The sequence below is a fragment of the Canis lupus genome, chromosome 8, assembly GCF_011100685.1.
Source record: "Canis lupus familiaris isolate Mischka breed German Shepherd chromosome 8, alternate assembly UU_Cfam_GSD_1.0, whole genome shotgun sequence".
NCBI lineage: Eukaryota > Metazoa > Chordata > Mammalia > Carnivora > Canidae > Canis > Canis lupus.
Window position 1 is genome coordinate 38,243,036 of NC_049229.1, and position 18,685 is coordinate 38,261,720.

An 18,685-nucleotide genomic window follows, 5' to 3' on the forward strand; every position below is an offset into this window, starting at 1 on the left:
AATATTCTAAGTGTCTCCCACTTGTGTGCATGCATGTGCACACAAACACACACAGTTCTAAGAAGGCTTTTAGATGGCTCTAAGAAGCTTCTCTGATGACTAATACGTAATTATGAAGCCAAGGATCACCAGACATTCTAACATAAAAGACAGACCAAAACAAACAATCATAAAGAACTCAGAGGAAATAGCCACAATGCAAGTAAAAAACAAACAAACAAAACAAAACAAAACCTGCAGAAAAGAACTTATCCTCAGAAATAAATCTATTGGATCCCTGAAATAAAAGCAGTGCTACAGCAGATGAATATTCAGAGAATTAAAAAAAAAAGTTTGGAAATTCAAGATGTAAAAGAAATAAAAATTTCAGAAGAACTGGAACATTATGGGACACCTGGGTGGCTCAGCGGTTGAGCATCTGCTTTCAGCTCAGGATGTGATCCCAGGGTCTGGGATCAAGTCCCACATCGGGCTCCTTGCAGGGAGCCTGCTTCTCCCTCTGCCTAGGTCTCTGCCTCTCTCTTTCTCTCTCTCTCATATGAAACAGTAAGATCTTTAAAAAAAAAAAAAGGGGGAACTGGAACATTAAAATGAGCAAATCTATCCTGAAAGCAGAACCAAAAGAAGTGTATAGAAGAAAATAGATAACTAGAGGATCAATCCAGAAAGTCCAACACATTCCAAAAAGGCACAGAGAATAGGTACAGAAACATAAAAACAAAGAAAATGACATTACCTGAGAAAGAATTCAATGCAATTTTCAGGAAAAAAGGGCATGAATTTCAATATATATATGTGCCATCATGGACCATTATGTTCTCTGCACAATTAATTAACAAAGACCTGCACCAAAGCACTTCACTTTGAATGATCTGGACACTGAGGACAAAGAGTAGATCTCAAAAGCTGAGAGAAAATAGGTCACTATGAAAGATAAGGAGTTCAGCAGCCACAAGCCTCCTTAATACCACTAGAAGTAGCAGACAATTTAGAATTCTCTAAAACTTCTGAGGGAATATGGGTTCTAACCCATAAATCTAGCCAATATATCAGTCAAGTCTGTGGGCTGAATAAAAGACATGTTCAGAGAAGCAGGTTTTGAAAAATGTATATCCCATTCATACTTTCTTAGGAAGCATCTAGTGGATATATTCTGCCAAAATGAAAGAAAGGGGGAGATACAAGACACAGTGCAGAAGAGTGGCAAAAGAAAGTCCCAGGATGACCACTATGGGTACAGCCTAGAGGAAGCCATAGGTGCCAACCAGAGCAGGATGATGGGGCTTCAGCTTCAGGAAGGAGGCCTCCAAGGAAAACAATAGAAGACAGACTGGCTCATGTGTACACCAGACTGAGAAGAGCCACAGTGCTCTCAGAGAAGAACTAAGTGATGAACCAGTAACTCATTCATGGGAAAGCAAGCATGTGAAAAAATAAGGCAATTATTCATTCCAGGGGTTTAAAATAGAGCTCTATAAGAGAAGTAATGCAATTATAGCCTAATATATGCCTCAGCTGTGAACAACATGTACATAGTCCTAATGCAAACACAGAATTTCATTTCATTAAATTTTTTGACATAACTAATTATATATTGTTAAGATATAGAGGAGGGAGATGGAGAGGGAGACATAATGATTTATAGTAGGGAAAAGAATTTTGAATCAAGAAATAGTATAAGAATGCTATCTAGAGACATGGAGATACATACAGGAAACATCTAGAAGAATTGAATGTGATTACCCTCTAGGGAGTGAGACTCTGGGCTGGGGAAGGGTGAGGCAGGAGATTGCTATTTTTCTTTATAAACCATATAAATATATTTGAATTTTTTAATAGACATTACTTTATCAATTAAAACCATTTTTTCAAGATTTATTTGAGACAGAGAGAGAAAGCACGAGCAGGAGGGACGGGGTGGGGAGAGAATCTCAAGCAGAGTCCAATGAACGCAGAACCCAATGTGGTGCTCAATCTCATAACCTTGAGATCACAACTTGAGCCAAAACCAAGAGTCAGACGCCTAAACAACTGCACCACCCAGGCGCCCCAATTAAAACTATTTTTAACAATTAGGAGCGAAAGATTTGAAACAAAAGGCCCAACTGCCCTCTGCTACAATAAAGGCACAACTACCATGCCCTATTCCATGTAAAGAAAGATTTTTTTTTTCTTGAGATTTCTAAAATGTATTCATTTCAGAGACAGAGAGACAAAGACAGAGACAGAGAAAGTACAAACAGGAAGAGAGGCAGAGGGAGAAATAGACTCCCAAATGAGCTGGGAGTCCAACATGGGGCTTGATTCCAGGCCCTAGAGATCACAACCTGAGCTGAGCTGAAGGCTGACACTTAACCATCAGAGCCACCCAGGGTGTCTCATAAAGCAAGATTTTAAAGAACATCAGAAATGCTTAAGTAAACAATCAATGAAATTGGTATTCGACATGTTTTCATGTAAATATTGTTTTCATTTAAACATTTCTGGCTTTTTTAACTTCAGCTATTCTACTATCTGAAAAATGGTATCTTCCAAACACTTTTACCTCGAACAAGTAATGTACATGGAGAAAACAGCCTAGAACCAAGTAGCAAGAGCCTATTAATAGCATCCTGACTCCAATGAATCAGAGCAACTCAAGAAGACCAACACGTCAAATGAGTTGATCTATGGGCACCACTGAGAAGCACAGAGGAGACAAAGAATCAAAAAATGCTGTACATTATAACCTTTTAGCAATTCTGACTTCAAGACTCCTATGGAAACTCAGTATAAACATTTCAAAGGTGTAAGTCACCCAAATATGAACAAATCTGCTAAGTCACATGCTTTTATTTTCTTCCTAACTTCAGGCATTCTTCCCACAAACTAGAGAAATCCATTCTTTCCTCTCTCAAGCAATAATTTGGACTGACTGAACAAAAACTGGTGGTTTAAAATTTTAAGACAATCAATTTGATCAGCATTTCAAGAAAGAGCTTTTACTCTACATAATGGTGCACTTAGTGGGCTGCACGCAGGGACTATCTACATAATTTGTGGGGCCCAAGCAAAATGAAAATGCAGTGCCCCTTGTTAAAAAACTGAAGACTTTCAAGGCAGCAACAGCAAAGCATTAACCAAGAGCAGGGCCCTTCTCAGCAAGGGGCCCCGTGTCACAGCACAAGCCGTGTACCTGCTAAGCTGGCTCTGGATACGGGAACCAGAGCAGTAAAACCCTTTTCCAAGGTTTTTAAGTGATAGGTTGACTGAATGGGATGAGGTGAAGAGAGTGCTTGATTAATTAGTAAGGATTATCTGATAAAATTCCTGATCAAATAAATTCTCTTAAGTTTTATTTGCTATAGGCACAGAGAGAGAAATGTAATAAACATTTTGACACATTCAAGGAACTTGTTTGGACAACAGCTCTTTGTATTAGAGCTGAGATTCAAGGCCTCAAGAAATTGATTTCACTGTAGAACTTAAAATTTATTAACAAGTAGGTTTGTGTCGAGTCCAATTTGTCTTGAATTTTTAAAACACAATAACAAAAGGTCACTTTTAAGGACAGGGTAACCAATTTGCATAAGTTGCATGATAATCACAGCACCTTTCAGCTAAATATAACTGCAAATGTGAAATACAAATTGCTAAATCGCAATCTCCAGCAGTACATATGTTTATGGGGACACTTGAATAGTATGTCTCTTAGCAACCACTGACTGCTTCTCAGATTTGCAGAGTCGTTGAAAGCAGTCTTTAGAAATATGCTACTAAAAACTCTTGCCACAATAATACACACCCAATGAAATAATCCAAGGTTTGGCAACCCAGTGTGCTGAGGGGAGGGGATCATTAAAAAAAAAAAAAAAAAAAAAAAAAACATTTTCCCAACTGTCCTAACACAGATAAAAATTATCTTTATTGGGAAGAGACATGTTGTTCCATAAACCTAAGCAAGTCTGCACACTTAGAGCTATAGAAAGCAGTTACTATGACTAAAATCAACATTACCATAGACACGAGTGCACTATGTAATCAACTGACTATCCTTGATAAATCTGACAGCTTTCTTGTGTAAAGACTTAGATGTACATAAGAAATGCTAAAGGTTATATAAATCTAGATTTAATAAAAATTACAATGAAATTTAAGCAAGCCAATCAATCATACCATTCTTAAATAAAAACACCATAAACTCTTCAAAGGCAGAAGCCACAAAGAGTTTTGTCTGGCCCATACAAAAATCAGGATTTCCAGGTTCCCTTGACCAGCACTCCTTCCTGTCACACCTACACAACTTTGTTCGTACCACCTATCTGGCTTCTGTAAAGATTTGAACATATTATCCCTGCTTCTCACCTATTAAAAGGATATGCACCTGGCACTAATAAACATTTACTTGTAACACTGGAAGAAGTCAGTTGGTGATATGAATCCAAGGACAGGAGAGACCGCATTTAACATCTGAAAAAATCTCAAGAGCCAGAGAGGAGCCATATAAGTAGAGTCCAAAGAGTTTCTTTGATTTTTGAGAATGGTAAAAGTCGGATTTCAAAAAATTCATCACATGCTGGTTATGATGCCGACAGATCACCATATGACTTCACGGACTGAGGCTATTCTAGAAAATATGAAAAGAAGATTCTCAAAACAAGAACTGATCCTAAAAAAAAATTAGTAGTGACAGCAGCAGCATAACATTTACTGGCCACTGACTCTTGTCAGGAATTGTTCTAAGTGCTTACATACGTATTCACTTATTAAATCTCCGTAGCAACCTTTCACAACAAAATTATGATTATATTGTGGATATTCTGCAACTACCTGCCCAAGGTCATGCACTAAAAAATGCCAGCATCTGAATTCAAATCAGTGTATACACTTAAGTACCGATCTACACCACTTCCTGATGAGGACGAAAATGAGTAGTATTGAAAGGGCTTCTCAAGGTAACACTGAAAGCTTTCCACTGAACATCAGATTTTTGAAGGACATATACAAGGAACCAAAGGAAGGAAAACACAACAAATGTGAAGTATAAATGAATGGTGTAGTCTTATGGAAACAGTCTTAGGAAGGCTAATGAACAGAATCAGCTGAAGTTCATGAAAAATGCCAGGCAATAAAATGAGAACGTAGTCATAATCTATATTTACTATTCTTACTGATTATAACATACATGGTCATTATTTTTTAATGTAAAAAAATAGAAATATAAAAATTAGAAAGTGATGACCATCACACTTAATCACATTCTACCAGACAGCTGATGCCAATTTGGTGTATTGCCTTCTGAAATTTTTAGTGCATATACAAACATTCCTTTTCCCTAAAATAAGACTCAGATTCAAAAAAATCATACTGTTCCAGAAGATACATGTTTCACTTAAAAATAGATTATGCGTACCTCTCATTCTCTTTACAATCTGAACATTCCATAATGTGCATGTCCAGGATTTATTCAATTAACCCCCTACTAAGGAAGTTTTAAATTGTTTCCAGTTTTCTAATAATTATTAACAATGGTGCATTCAATATCACTGTATACATATCTTTGTGTACATATCTGACTACCTCTCACGGAATTGCTGAGTGGATAAAATTTAGGTTGACAAAAAAAAATTGTTTTTAAAGATTTTATTTATTCATGAGAGACAGAGAGAGAGAGGAAGAGAGAGAGGCAGAGACACAGGCAGAGGGAGAAGCAGGCTCCACGCAGGAAGTCCAATGTGGGACTCGATCCCGGGTCTCCAGGATCACGCCCTAGGCCGAAGGTGGCGCTAAACTGCTGAGCCACCTGGGCTGCCCTAGGTTGACAAAATTTAAGTTGATAGAATACTATCAGTTTTCCTCTTCAGAGGATTATACCAATTTAACATATATGTATGCACACGTACACATCTGTATGTATAGGTACAATTTTTTATGGGTTTTTGGCAGACTAAGAAAGACGTTTTCCACTCAAGCCTCTGCTACATTCTAGTCTCTTTCCTATACATATGCTACATTGGTTGTTTTTGAAGATTTTATTTATTTGCTTATTTATTTATAAAGCACAAATGAGGGAAGGTACAGAGGGAGGAGAGAGAGAATCTCAAGGAGACTCTGCTGAGTGCAGAGCCCAACACGGGCTCAATCTCACAACCCTAAGATCATGACTTGAGCCTAAATCTAGAGCTGGATGCTTAACCAAATGAGCCACCCAGGCGCCCCATGCCACACTGTTTTCATTCATGTACCTTTATAGTTTTAATATATTTATATGTTTTAATATCTAATAGGCAAGGTGTAGTATCAGTTTTCTTTTTCAAAATTTTCTTTTATGTCATGAACTTTGAAATTTTCAAATAAAGAAACTAATGAAATTTCATTTAGAATTACACTAAATGTATAAATTAACTTGGGAGATTCTTGGATATCCTTATAATAGCAAATTTTCCATCTAGGAATACACTGTTCAAGGCTTCTTTGCAAAATTTTCTTATTAAGTTTCATATAAACTTTTACATTTCATTTCAAAAGGCAGAGATTTTAAAATTAATATTGGAATCAAGAAAAATAAAATATCCTACTGTGGGTAGATAATACCAGCAGATGTTTTTACAAATCATTATCATTTTATCATAACAAGTTTACTTGTTCTAACTTGTAAGAGAGGTCACCAGCACAGTCATTTTACAGAAACACTGAGGCTCAGAATAGTCTAAAATCTTGTCTACAATTAAAGGCAGGGAGCCTGTCTTTGTATCCATAGTGTCAACTCAATGAAGCAGACTTAACAACTGTCCGTTTGGGGGTATGTCTTATTTTCCTGTTACCTCATGTTGCAAAATGAGGAGACTCAAGCTTGGACAGCCAACTGTATTAATTGGCTAAAAGCCACATTGCCAAGTAGGTGAAAAACCAGGATTTTAATGCAGTTCCTTCTTACCCACAGCACATATTCTTAGCTCCTATCAAACCCACAGTTTGCTAACTTTCTTTCTACTACATTATGTTAAAATAGCTCAATTCTTATTTTGCTTTTGTCTTTACTGATGTGAGAAGTGAGAATCAGAACTGTAAAGAATACCAGCTAACGCTATAGAAAATAAGGTTTAAATCTCGTGACTAGAATAAATTATGTCTAACTAAATAAAAAAGGTTTAAGGTGAGACCACCAAAATTCTTTTTGAGATCTTTTGAGAAACCACAGAGAATAAAAAATCTGCTCAAAGAAAAAGAATGCAATAAACGTCATCCCAATCTGCAAAAGCGGAAGGTATGACAGTTCCCATGTCATAAGAAAACCAGGCTTAGGTATGAAACACACCAGGACTAGGTGGCACCATGGGAAGCTGTGGGGAGAGAAACGGGGTGTGTAAATAATGAATGAGTTGACTACAGGGGACGCACACAAAGGAGCTGCCAACTCAAGGACAAGAAAGGCCTGGTGGCAGGAAAAGGAGGGTGGGGAGAGGGGGGACAGAATCTTGGCAATAATGCCTCAAGCTCCAAAAGGCCAAGCAGGTCCCAAGTTGGAAATAAATCTCCCAGGAAGGGAGCTCAGGCAAATTACATAGGGTACTGAAAACCCACTTCTAGAAGGGACTGGGATCCCACGTAAGTCATCAGTAGACTAACGGGTAGGAAAAGGGGCAGGAGGCCAACTTTGTAGGTTACCAACGTCAATGAATAGAGTATTCTGGAAAATGGCAGCTAATTGGCACCACCCTGAGCTTATCTCCAACATGATAGTTAATGCTCTCGTTAGTCATATGATTACATTCAAATACCACTAAGTGGTGTTATTGATTTTGCCAATACCCTGCCTGTCCCTTTCCTGACTGATGCAGGAACTGCTGTGCTGTGAGCCCTGATGTGAAGGTTGAGTTTATCAACAGATCCAGAAGAGAGAAGGTAAAGGAGGCAAAGGTTGTAAAAATGAGGAAAGGGCTGAAAACATAAAAGTAGATGGACTCACTATGTATACTTGATTTCTTATCTCCAGCAGAACTCAGAGACAGATAATCACATAGTTTGTAAGTACCTGGGGCAACATTAATAAATACCAATAAATAACAGTAAATAATAACCAATACCAATAAATACCAGTAGCCCCCAGAAGTTCACTAATGAAAGGCATTCCTTTTTATGGTAAAATCTCAAGGCCCCTAAATAGGGAGTGCTGTAAACACAAAGTCCTGGCTTCTCCCATAGCATCTGACAAAGTCTTTACACTCTCCTTATGAAGAAAAAAATATTTTAAGCATTTTTTTAAAGATTTATTTATTGGGGGGGGTGGGGAGCAGAGGGAGAAGAAGCGAGAGTTCTAAAGAGACTCTACGCTGAACACAGAGCCTGACATGAGGCTCAATCTCACAACCCTGAGATCACGACCTGAGCCGAAACCAGGAGTCAGATGCTCAACCAACTGTACCACTCAGGCACCTCAAACAAAGCTTTAAAAATATAAGGATGATACCATTCTAGAGTAAATTTCTAACAGGTTCAGGGATGAAATTCAAAGACTGCTGATCAATGAACATGTGCTAAAATAAAGAAAAGATGCTAAAGGCATGCCAAAGACCTCTTGTCACCAGTGCTGGTTATTCTAATAATGACCCGAGATGAAGCCAACAGCTACTAGCATAGTTAAGAAAGTCACAGATGTGATAAAGATGGAAGGTACAATGAATGGAGTGGAATGACAGACTCAAGATCCAAAAAGAGCTCAAAAGGCTGCGGAGAAATGATATTCTGCAGGAATATATGTCAGATTCTACATTTAGATTAAAAGGCAAACTGGACAATGAACAAGAACAAGGGAAAACATCGCTTTATAACATTATGCATAAAGCTAAATTAGAATTCAGAGACCACAAGCTTAACCTAAGTTAGCAGTGCCAGGGAACAGTAAGGGTAGCTAATGAGACCGCCCCTTTAGGAAATCTACACAAGGGAATGGAGAACCCAATTCTTAGCTGTGCTGGACTGACCAGGCTCAGGACACTATGTTCAGATATACATCGCATTTTTAAAGACAAAGAGGTACATATTGAAGATTTCCAAAACGGACAAATGAGAGCTGACAGAAGTAAGAATGAGTCTAGAACAGAGAATGCACACTGACAGCTGCTAGGCTAGATCCAGAAGGCAGATGGGTTTAGTTTATCAGAACATTTCACGTAAAAATCTGGATTTGTTTCTCTTGAGGGGGGAGAAAAAGTCCCACAATAATTGAAAGAAGGGGAACAGCCAACGCTCCCTTTAGTAGAAACCTGTCTACCTCCTATTATCTGACACCTGGTCACCACCTTGTTAGAAGCGAGCCTCTAGGCATTTCAGCTGCAACTCCTGTTCGCAGGAAAAAGAGCCAAGAGGTAAACACATGCACTGTATCCTAAGACCTGAAATGTTGCGTCCGAGCTAGTGAATACTGAAGAACTAGTCTGGGGAAATAAGGCCGAAGGGTACAAGGTATACAGAAGTTCAACCAAAAAAAGAACTTTCTAACAAAAACACAACAATCTGCCCAGGTATACGCTCCTTCTTCACTAAAATAGAGTAAATGGGAGTCACCCCTTCACAGCATCTCAAAAAGACTAACTCACTGGGTAAAGAACTACAACAGACAACCCAAAACATCCCTTTCAAGTCTGTTTTTTTCTGATGTTTTAATCTTATGAGCTTTATTATCTTCAGTACCCATCTACCACAAAGAACACACTGAGCTGGGCCCTGCATGCTTTTCTTGTAAGAAAAGCACTGGCTTCATCATAAGATCCTAGTTCTTACTGTTTCCATGTCAACTAAACACAGGCTTCACTATCTGATCCTCTCGGGTAATTTAATTTACCATAAATATCAGGGAACCTTAATATTTCATTAGTGTTGAGAAGTGAGGGCTACTCCTGCCTTGAAGTCATTCCAAGTTATGGTGAGGGGAATCACAAGGAGGCATCATGACATAATGGACAGAAAAACAGAATAGGAAATGTGCTTGGGAAACCTTGAGAAACTTTCTATGCCTCAGTTTATTCATCTATAAAATAGGCCTAAAATTTAGCTGTGTCTATTTTAGGTTACAGCACAAATTAAATAATGCACATAAAGATGCTCTGACAGTTATACAGTGCTATATAAATGTAAAGACTTTCCAATACAAAACATAGACCTATTACATGTTGCTTTTTTGTCTGAAATGCATTTTGCCTCCTTGGTATAAGAATCTGGATCAATCAACCTATTTACCCAATGCTCCATGCATCCACCTATTTACCTACCTCTCTTTTTCCAAAGCCTCTTTTCCAAAACCTCACTTTTCCAAAGCCTCTCAACCTAATATATCCAAAATTCTAAATTTATTAATTGACTTACGGAGGGGAAATGAGGTCATCATAAGGGTTATCAACATTTATCCAGGAAGGCCTAGAAGATCAACTTCCTGCCAAAATAATGTTTTAAATTTGAAGTCCTTTTTTTTTAAAAAAAAAGATTTTATTTATTTACTCATGAGAGACACAGTGAGAGAGAGGCAGAGACATAGACAGAGGGAGAAACAGGCTCCATGCGGGGAGCCCGATGTGGGACTCGATCCCAGGACTCATGGATCACACTCTGGGCCGAAGGCAGGTGCTCCACCACTGAGCCACCCAGGCATCCCTAAATTTGAAGTTCTGCTTTACTGGCTCACTAGGAGATAGATATTTATTCTTTTTGACATGAGATGCCCATTAATCACTTAGGAAGGAGCTACAAATAGTCCACACACCAGTTGGCTCAAGCACTCATTTTTATACTCAAGCACTCATTTTTATAGATGAATGTCAACAGGAGGAGCAAGATGCTACCTAAAAATTCAATGTCATGAACATTCCCAAGTCTGAGGTACAAAGGAAGATATGGCCTATAGTTATAAAATGCAAAATGGCAAATCAAAAATAACACACCCTGAGAATTTTCAAACAGGTGAAAGTTAATCCCTTTAGAGGAATTTTAAGGTGTTAAACGGTGCTATTTCCTAGCTGTGGAAGCTCACCAGTATTTGACTTTGATTGTTTGTTGAAGGTTATTTATGTTCTGGGCCATGCTTATTCACTTTTAACAGATCTATGCAATAGCTCCTTAAGAATCCTTATGCAAAGAGGAGTTTTCAAGATACACAAAGATTCATACAAACTAGAGGTCCTATAAATGAAATTCCTTTATAATTAAATTTTAAGAAAGAAAACTGCAGGGAGTTAGGCATTAGCACTCCTTATTGCTTAAAATGAAATTAATTTCTAGCGATAAATTAAACAATAAATTAAAGAGGTACCTATTACTTTTAACAGGCAATAAGGAAACTAACTTATACAGTATTTGTTTAAAAGGTGATATAACTATCATTGAAATATTTTTAAATAATCAAGAGAAAATTAAGATAAAGTGTTATCAACTGAAAAACAAATATACGCAACAATAAAACTTGGCTTACCTGTAATACAAATTTCTGATCTATGTATTTTTTGGCAATGCTGGGTTGGAATTCTTGGCTTTCCAAAAATCGTATGAAAAATTCATATACAAGCTGCAATAAACAGATTATAGTTAATTTCAAATTATACCTCACTGAGCATAGTAGTATCAAAAACCATAGAAAGCCAGTAACACTAAAATTGCTTAGAAAATTGAGTTTTAATATCAATTACAAGCTATGCTAGCCTTTCTTGTAGCTCACAGTTGCTATTATGTTTTTTAACTTTTTAAACTAAAAATCTGAAAATACAGCCAAACAGAGCAAGTAAAACTCACCCATAGCCTCACTATTTAGAGATAACCACTGTTAACAATTTAATGTATAAACCTCCTGATTTTTCTCTATACTTCTACAACATTATCAATGAACTAGAAACATATTTTTTTTCATAAACATATTTTTATATAGTTTTCAAACTACTTTTACCATCTAAACAATATATTGTATACAATTTATGTCAATAATATCTAAGTCGCCATTCTTAGTAGCTACAAGTAGTCCATTATACATAATTTATATAATGAATAATTCCATTATTTATAATTCATTTAACCAATCTCCTATGCTTGGACATTTAAATAGTTTCTGAATTACTTATCTATCAAATCATGCCACAATGTATATCATGTAATATATATCAGAGTACATTTGCTCACTTATTTCATGAGGAAATATTTCTAGAAGTGGAATTGTTAGAGCAAAAGATATCCAAACATTTGAGGATTTTCAACACTCATTTCTAAATTTCCCTTCAGAAAATTAGCAATTTACACTCCTCTAAGCAATATATGACACTTTAGCAGAATACTCTCAAGGAGTAAATGTTCTGCAAGGAATAAAAATATTCTCATCTGTGGAGTCGATCTCAAATAAACAGTACAGTCTACTGTTCTGATAACCAGTAGAAGGTCAATGTTTATGCTCTTTGCAAAATAAATCAATGTTAAAGTATACATTAGATCCTGGTATAATAAGCAACAGTATATAAAGAATAGAACTCTTAAGAAACAGACATTGGTTTAGAAGTCTAGCTCTGTCACTAACTGTGTAACCCTAGGCCAAGTTCATTTCTCTAAAAGTCTTGTTTCTTCAACTGAATAATGGGGATGAAAATCTCTAAGATTAAATGTGATAATATATATAAACCACTACACATAGTGTCTAACACATACCACCTAAAACAGCATTCTCAAACTTTTCAGTCTTGCTCCTTTACGTTTAAAAATGCTTGAAGACATCCGTTTATATGCTATATATGGAAATACATATATTTACATATATGTAAAATCAGAAATACAAACTGAGAGAATTTAAAATACATATTTGTTATTTCATTTTAAAGCAATAAAATACATTACACACTAACATAAGTAATTTATTTTTTTAAGTAATTTATTTCTGTGGGAAATTACTTTCCAAAAAGAATTACTGAGAAGCATTATTTTTTATTTTTGAAAAATCTTTTATTGAATATTAGAAAACAGATTATTATCTGCTTCTATATTCAATCCGTTATGATACACTGTTTTGGCTGGAGTATATAAAGAAATCAAGCTTCACACAGATATAATAGTATGAAAGAGGATGAGTATTTTCAGAGTTTTTTTCACATAATTGTGGAAATTCTTCTTTGATACTACACCAAAACTTGAGAATTTCTTAAATAGGAGTTGCAATGCAGAATCTGAAGCCAAAATCAATGAATTTTTCATACTGTCACACTAAATTCCAGTCTGTCTTGGACTTTGAATTGATTTTTTAGCAATGCATGGTTTCCTAACGTCATTCATTGGCCAACTGGAAAATACTGGTTCACCAAGTTATGTAGATTTTTCAAATGCTGACAAATTTTATTGTACAAATCAAAAAAGTCACATTCCTTAATATCTCCAATTTTATCAAAAAGTCTGTTTTGATAAGCTATAAAGTTCAAGGTGACAGGAGAAAGATTAAAGTTTTCCAAAGTTCTAAATTTTTCTTGAATGCTTTTTTAAAAAAATGTTTATTTATTTATTCATGAGAGACAGAGAGAGTGAGAGAGAGAGAGAGAGAGAGAGAGGCAGAGACACAGGCAGAGGGAGAAGCAGACTCCATGCAGGGAGCCCGACGTGGGACTCGAACCTCAGTCTCCAGGATCATGCCCCGGGCTGAAGGCAGGCGCTAAACCGCTGAGCCACCTGGGCTGCCCTGAGTGCTCTAATTTTATCAGTGGTAACAACTGTTTCACTTTGTCTATTTTCGAGAAAACATCCACCAAATACCCAAGATGAAACAACTAGAGTTTGCCAGACATTCCTTCAAGTAAAAATGGTATTTCATGAAAAAACAGCTAGGTTAAGCTTGTAGCTCAATCACATAAATGCCTTAACACAAGACAATTAGTATATATCATTATGCAGTCACTAAGCTTTGTGCATATTTCCCTTTTTGTCAGAAGAATTTTTTTAATGTGTACTCAAAGGTTAAGACTTAATATTTAATTTCATATTTTTTGCTGCTTTTCCAAGAATATTCTTAATTGAAACTGGCTTTTTTTTTTTTTTACTTGTCAGTGCGTGGCAGTGAAGAATATGATCACAAAGCCAATTTGTCACAACCATCTTGATTGTGCTAAGGCAGCAGCAATTTCAACCACCAATGCTTTTACAACTCTCCGTTCCAATGTCAACACAGTGAACATAGCAAATAGCATAGTATTATCATAAAACTAATTTTGCCTTTGTAGGCCTGAAAATCCAGTCTCCGCGTCCCCCAAGGGTCTGCTGATATCACTAACCTAAATGCATCATACCCTTTCAACTTCAGACTCTAACTTAGCACTTGAATTAGGTATTCACATTAGGATTTTACTTTAAAGTGAGAAACTCTTTTTCTCTTTGAAACTCTGAATTCGGAATAACTTCTCGCCCAATGATCTGAAACTTTCAAGCTGTACTTGTAGGCATACTAATATGACTGATCCCCCAACACCTTCTAGAAAAATTGTTTTTTTTCAATACACTAATTTTTCAAATCTTTCTTTTACAAATAGAATGTCAGCCTTATTCAAACAACATAAAAGGGGGTTTAATTCCCACAAAGTAGAAAGATTCTCATCTTGCAGGCCTGACTTGTAGGCTGGCAGGGCTTTCTAGCAGGATTGGCAAAGTGCTCTCTCCTCTCTGGTGTTCCTTGAAAGCAGTTATGGTTTAAAACTTTGTTGGAAACACTTTAGATACACTTATTAATAAGCATAAATATTCTCTATGCTTACAAGACAGATTTTTACCACAGAATCAAAAATCTCCCTTGAATTTCTAAAGGGAAAAGAAAGACTGATGACAAAGACTGAGGACTAAATTCACTTTTCAAGATCACATAAGTGAATTCTCTATAGAACATGAATTAAAAAACTTTAGCATCTCTATTCTTCAGTCTCGAGTGTAAAGCACTAAAAACAACCCCCCAATTGTATATGAAAGTCCTGTAAAATAAAAATATCCTGGAAATACAGACCCAAATACAGAAAATACACAAGGAATAACCATGGTAACTGTGGTATACCAGTTTAAAAGATATCAATACAAATAATAGGCAAGATCAAATAACACACATACAGTAGAATTTTTGATATATTTACACTAAAAATTTGTGGATTTAATTTTTTTTTCTATTTTTAAAAAAAGATTTATTTATCTGAGAGGGTAAGAGCAGGGGAGCGGCAGAGGGAGAAGGAGAGAATCTTTAGCCAATTCCCGCTGAGCACAGAGCTCAAGACACGGGCTCAATTTCAGGACCCCAAGACTATAACCTGAGCCGAAATCAAGAGTCAGATGTTTAACCAACTGAGCCACTTGGGTGCCCCCAACTTTTTTCTATTTTTAAGTATCTCCAAAGATCCATGATTTGTTAGTAGTTCTATATGGGCCACAAATTTAAGTCAGACAGAAGTGTGAAGAAACATTCAACTGGCTAGATTCACTACCTAGCCTGCCACCCAATAACCACATCTCAATGCAATTTTGTTGTTCTGTACTTTATCAGATATTTGATAATAAACACTGTGCTTCCTTATAAAAATATATTCCAGAAGAAGCAGTAAGCATACTGCTAATGCTGGAGTTAATAAAAAGTGAGAAGGTCTAAGAAAATGCTGTTTTGGTCAGAAAAATAGATTGTTGGGTCAATTAAAAAGTAAAATGTTAAATTTAGTGATAACTCACTATAATATGAATGATCTGCCATGAACAGAAAAGGAGATCTCTTGAATGTTCACTGAGTGCTCTTATCAGTACTAAAACCACCTATCGGTGGAAAATGGAAAGGTAACCAATTTATAGAGTCAGAATCCTAAGAGAAACAAAAGAATCTTGAGTACAAAGACTTTCATAAAGGAGTAGCTGGTGAAGGAAACGGTGCGCCTACTGACTTGACCTTTATTACAAATGAAGGTTAATTTGTGAATTTTGAGAGTAGGTTTCCTTTACCTGATCTTGTCTAAATCATATTTCCTTTCTAAATCATATTTCCCCCTAAGTTAAAGCAGGCTTGAGAGTATTAACACAGATGAAGGCAGCTCATTCTGAAATACAGTCTGTGGATTTACATCCATAAGGGTATAGGTCTCATCATCATTCCTCACAGTGGCTTTGGTTTTAGAGTTTCAAGTGAACTAATAGCTAATGCTCCTGTAGTAATGACACAGTGTAAGCTAAAGATTTCTGGTGGCAGAATTTAGTTTCATAGCTTTAGAAACTGATTTGGTCATTATACTTAGGAAGGATTAATTGAAATACTTAGTTAAACTTTACTGCGCTTTAGGGGAAATTTAGATCTCTGGTGATCATGACTTAGAGCATTAAAAAAGCTCTTGCAAATGGCAAGAGTAGTCTACTGTCTCTGAGATATAGAAAAGACAAGTTGAAGCTTTGAAGACAGTTTTCTTCCTGTCTTTTCCACCATGAGATGTGGGATTTTCCTGAGGAGATTATCTTGTTTGTTTTGTTTTTAAAATTTCTTCCAGACTACACCACGTTTTATGAACTGGTGCCAAACATTAGGCATAAGACACAACAAGAAGTCCACCTATTCAAAAGAATTATGTTTTTTATTTTGTCACAATCTGAGATGTAACATGAAAAGCACAAATAATTTCCCAAATTTCTTAGATTACAGATAGCATGTCTGACACCTTTAAAAAAAAAAAAAATCAAGTAGCTAAAATAGGAAATCAGCCATAGTGTTTTAACTAATTTACTCAATCTTGGCATTGGCAGCAGGAATACATATGTATAACATGCCTGGGTAAGAGCTGAGGAGACAGAGGCCCAGAAAGCTCTCTCTATAACTAGGAGAAACAGCATACATGTATATCTGTAGAAACCTTGAGTTGCCAAAGCAGGACAGGGAAAGTTGCAAATTGATGTCAAAAATTCTGACGTGGGGAAAATAACTTTTAGGCTATCTCTGGGCTTCATCTTACTGCAGCACAGTTTTCTGCTCTTTAGAAAGTCAACTAGTAGCCATAAACACACTTCAAAGATGCCTCAGGATGAAAATGTTCAAGGTTCTTGTCCCTTTCTACCACCTCTTCCCTCCTGGCTGGTTGTTATCCAGTCTCTGAGGACATTCTAACTCAATGGAAAGAGAGCTCTGAGGAGCATTACATACACATTTCCTTGTTCTGTTCCTTTGAGAAATGCTGGCCTGCAGCGCAAGCAGCCAGGAAGAAAAAATGGAAAATGACCAGTATGGATAAGTAAATACAGTACAGATGGGCCTAGTGCTGGCAAGGAGATGGCAGGGATGGCCCCGATTTGTTGGCACACGCATATGACCAGAAAACATGGCCTTCTCAGTGCAAGAGAGCAAAACTGGCCTTCACACAAGCTTTCTAACAGCTGTTGCTCTTCTTACAACACTCTGAAATAACTATTTCAATTTGTTTTTGCCTTTGCAGGCTACAGAAACACATTTGTGGTTGTCACCTTCGTGACATTCATGTCACCTTCATGACAGGCATTCAAGGTCCCCAGGGTACCTGCTGATGAAAATGAGATATAGACTCTGTGACCTAATCATATCTAACTAATATGAATGTGAAAATAGTTCAGTTCCTGCTGGAGGCTCCAGCAGACAGGATCACGTAGAAGCTCTAATAGAAGAGCAAAGAACTGCTGGCTGGACCCACAACCTGGGATGATTCATACTAAAGCATTACACTGTATTTATTCTTTTGGCATCCTAATTATCAAGAAAGAGAAACACAGAAAGCATTCTCTAGCTTTCCATTAATGTATTTTAATTTGATTTCTGGGTGAATAAAGGCCTTCAAGAAATTCCCATACTAATCAGCCAATGAGTCAATGGATCTTTCTTTTATAACAAATGGTAGATTAAATGGTACCTGTAAATGTGGCCACGATGCCTCAAGGGTTGGTTCATCTTCTTCTGGATCAAATTCATTGCTGTCACTAGGAGGGAGAGTTCTGAATATATTGCAAGATACCTAAAAATAAACAAGCAGCACAGTTAGCTGGAAGCACCTCTTGGGCAGCCTTACACAAGATTTGCAGCCAGCTGAAGGTAACCCAGATGACAAACAACAAGAACACCACCAAACTAGAATGGGCACCTCTTTCTACAGGCTCTGAGGCCAGGGCCACCTCTAGGCAAAGATAGAAAGCACCAGAGCTGTTCCTCCTGTCTTCTTGAACAGCAGTTCTCATCTTTATATGGCCATCCCCACCCTAGGTCCCTTTAATTTTAGACCTCCCATCAAAGCCTGTTCTTGGTTACTCACCCATCAAGCATGCTTCTAATTAACCAATTTACACTAAGATATAAATAACTGCTAATGAGTTTTACGCATTTCCCTTCTCAGGTTTATTCACAATTTGCAAATTTACAGTTGAACTGATGGTAAAATTTTAGGCATTGAGAGAAAGCAAATCAGAAAAGATATTTCTGAACCTAAAACGCTTGAAATTATACTTAATCTGTTCTTAGTTGGTTGACAAAATACTGGGGTGCCTGGCTGACTCAGCTGGAAGACCATGCAATTCTTGATCTGGGGGTCGTGAATTCAAGCCCCAGATTGGATGTAGAGATTACTTAAAAATAAATAAATAAAACTTAAAAAAAAAAGTAATGATGCCCAGGATAAGATGTATTGCGATACAAATCTCTATCAACTAATTAGGTATATTCCTTTACCATAGG

General features: G+C 36.8%; 1 protein-coding gene across 3 annotated transcripts in view; it reads right to left on the reverse strand.

The window, feature by feature from the left end:
- Positions 1 to 18,685, reverse strand: part of PPP2R5E (protein phosphatase 2 regulatory subunit B'epsilon) — a 142,718-nt gene that overhangs the window by 21,178 nt on the left and 102,855 nt on the right. For all 3 annotated transcript variants that reach the window (XM_038544899.1, XM_038544900.1, XM_038544898.1), the window contains 2 exons: positions 17,871 to 17,972; positions 11,444 to 11,536 (listed from right to left, as the gene is read on the reverse strand). In XM_038544899.1, coding sequence (XP_038400827.1) covers positions 11,444 to 11,536; positions 17,871 to 17,972 — 195 coding nt within the window. The remainder of the gene's footprint in view (positions 1 to 11,443; positions 11,537 to 17,870; positions 17,973 to 18,685) is intronic.